General features: G+C 52.4%; 1 protein-coding gene across 1 annotated transcript in view; it reads right to left on the bottom strand.

The window, feature by feature from the left end:
- Window positions 1-513: 513 nt before the first annotated feature.
- Window positions 514-1931, bottom strand: part of tbc1d8 (TBC1 domain family member 8) — a 67462-nt gene continuing 66044 nt past the window's right edge. The window contains exon 20 of the mRNA XM_076262944.1: window positions 514-1931. This exon is cut by the window's right edge and continues 94 nt beyond it. Coding sequence (XP_076119059.1) covers window positions 1675-1931 — 257 coding nt within the window. The 3' untranslated portion in view covers window positions 514-1674.

Genomic DNA, 1931 nt, shown 5'->3' with positions numbered 1-1931 from the left:
GCAGGTATGCCCTTGTCAAGCTGGTGCCCAGGCTAGCAGATATGCCCTTGTGCCCAGGCTAGCAGATATGCCCTTGTCAAGCTGGTGCCCAGGCTAGCAGATATGCCCTTGTGCCCAGGCTAGCAGATATGCCCTTGTCAAGCTGGTGCCCAGGCTAGCAGATATGCCCTTGTGCCCAGGCTAGCAGATATGCCCTTGTCAAGCTGGTGCCCAGGCTAGCAGGTATGCCCTTGTCAAGCTGGTGCCCAGGCTAGCAGGTATGCCCTTGTCAAGCTGTTTCTTCAGCCGTTGAGAACTGAGGCTTTTTCCGCTGGAACTGTACTCCACCTCTGATTGGTTGGTGAGATGGTGAGAACGTCGGGGACAGACCCAATCAGAGGCCAATCAGTAGGTGGGGGGGGGGCACCTTCAGTAGGGTCAGGTGTTGCAGGTGGGGGCACCTTCTCTGTGTGTGTGTGCTTCTGTGTCTGTGTGTGTGCGTGTGTTGGACATTTTAATGTGTGTTTAGAAGCGTTTCACAAAGCTTGGACATTTTAATGTGTGTTTAGAAGCGTTTCACAAAGCTTGGACGTTTTAATGTATGTTTAGAAGCGTTTCACAAAGCGGTGCGAACGTCAGCTTACAGGCCACAAGGGGCACAACACACAACACACCTGTCAAAGAGTACTTAAAGCACTCACACACACACACACACACACACACACACACTTAAAACATTTCCTTGGTAAAGCACAACTTTGGGTTTGTGTAAAAACATTAGTGAGTAAAAGGTAGCATCTTATAAAACCACATGGCATGGAGACACTCAGACATAACACCAGAGAGAGCTCTACACACACACGCACACACACACGCACGCACACACATTTGCAAAACACATTCTCAGTGTATATACAGTACATGTGTGTGTGTGCGTGTGTGTGCGTGTGTGTGTGTGCTTAAAATCGTGTGATACAGCAATGTCATGTGTGTGTGTCTGATTAATGTTGAGTAAAAAAATCATCACAGACACATTTTTCACACACATACACACAGATAACTTTGTGTGGGGAGGAGGTTAGGTCATGTAGGAGTGTGTGTGTGTGTGTGTATTCTGACATAAGACAAGTGATGGTCCGGTGAAAGATTGGGTCAGCAAATCAAAGTTCTTCATAAATGATTTCTGAAGCGTCTGATTGGAGGACGTCAATTCATGGCCTCTCCTGTCGTGTGATTGGCACATGCACACACAGAGAATAAATTCAACTAGACATAGAACACAATCGACAACACACACTCACACACACACACACACACACACACACACACACACACACACACACACACAGATCACAGTTTCAGGATTCGGAGGGCTTATGAGAGATGGAGTCCAATATTTGGATTTATGGCAGAGTTCATGGACTATGGGATATGTGGTCTTCATATGTCTTTGTAGTCCCTGCCCTCTGGGAGATGTAGTCTCTTAGGTGGTCCTGCCTACAGGACATGCGGACTGAAGGCTTCTGGGAGACGTAGTCTCTTAGGTGGTCCTGCCTCCAGGACATGCGGACCGAAGGCTTCTGGGAGATGTAGTCTTTGAGCGAGAGGGAGTCCTGCTCCCCTGGTCCAAGGCAGGTGTGGGTGTGGGTGCAGGCCCGTGTTCTGGTTCCGGTGGGTTCCGGTTCCGTCGGGGTCTCATCCGCTGCCGTGCTCGAGCTCCAACATGGCGGCGCGCTGCTGGTACTGACGCTGCGTTGCCGCGGCGATGCGAGCCCTCAGGTCGGCCGGCCGCTCGAAGAAGGCCACCAGCGCCGCCTCGGTCAGGAGCGACGCCAGGATCTGCGCCAGGCTCACCGTCCAATCAGCACGCGGCGCCGTCGTCTCAGCTCCCGCCTCCGGCCCCGCCCCCCCGCCCCCACGCTGCCCCGCCTCCCCGATCTGCAGCAGCAGGC

The sequence above is a fragment of the Alosa pseudoharengus genome, unplaced genomic scaffold (assembly GCF_046254945.1).
Source record: "Alosa pseudoharengus isolate Yale_2024_CS ecotype anadromous, Long Island Sound unplaced genomic scaffold, YU_APseudo_1.1 YU_APseudo_1.1_scf_3, whole genome shotgun sequence".
NCBI classification, from domain to species: Eukaryota; Metazoa; Chordata; class Actinopteri; order Clupeiformes; family Clupeidae; genus Alosa; species Alosa pseudoharengus.
This window is presented reverse-complemented; position numbering and strand designations above follow the sequence as displayed.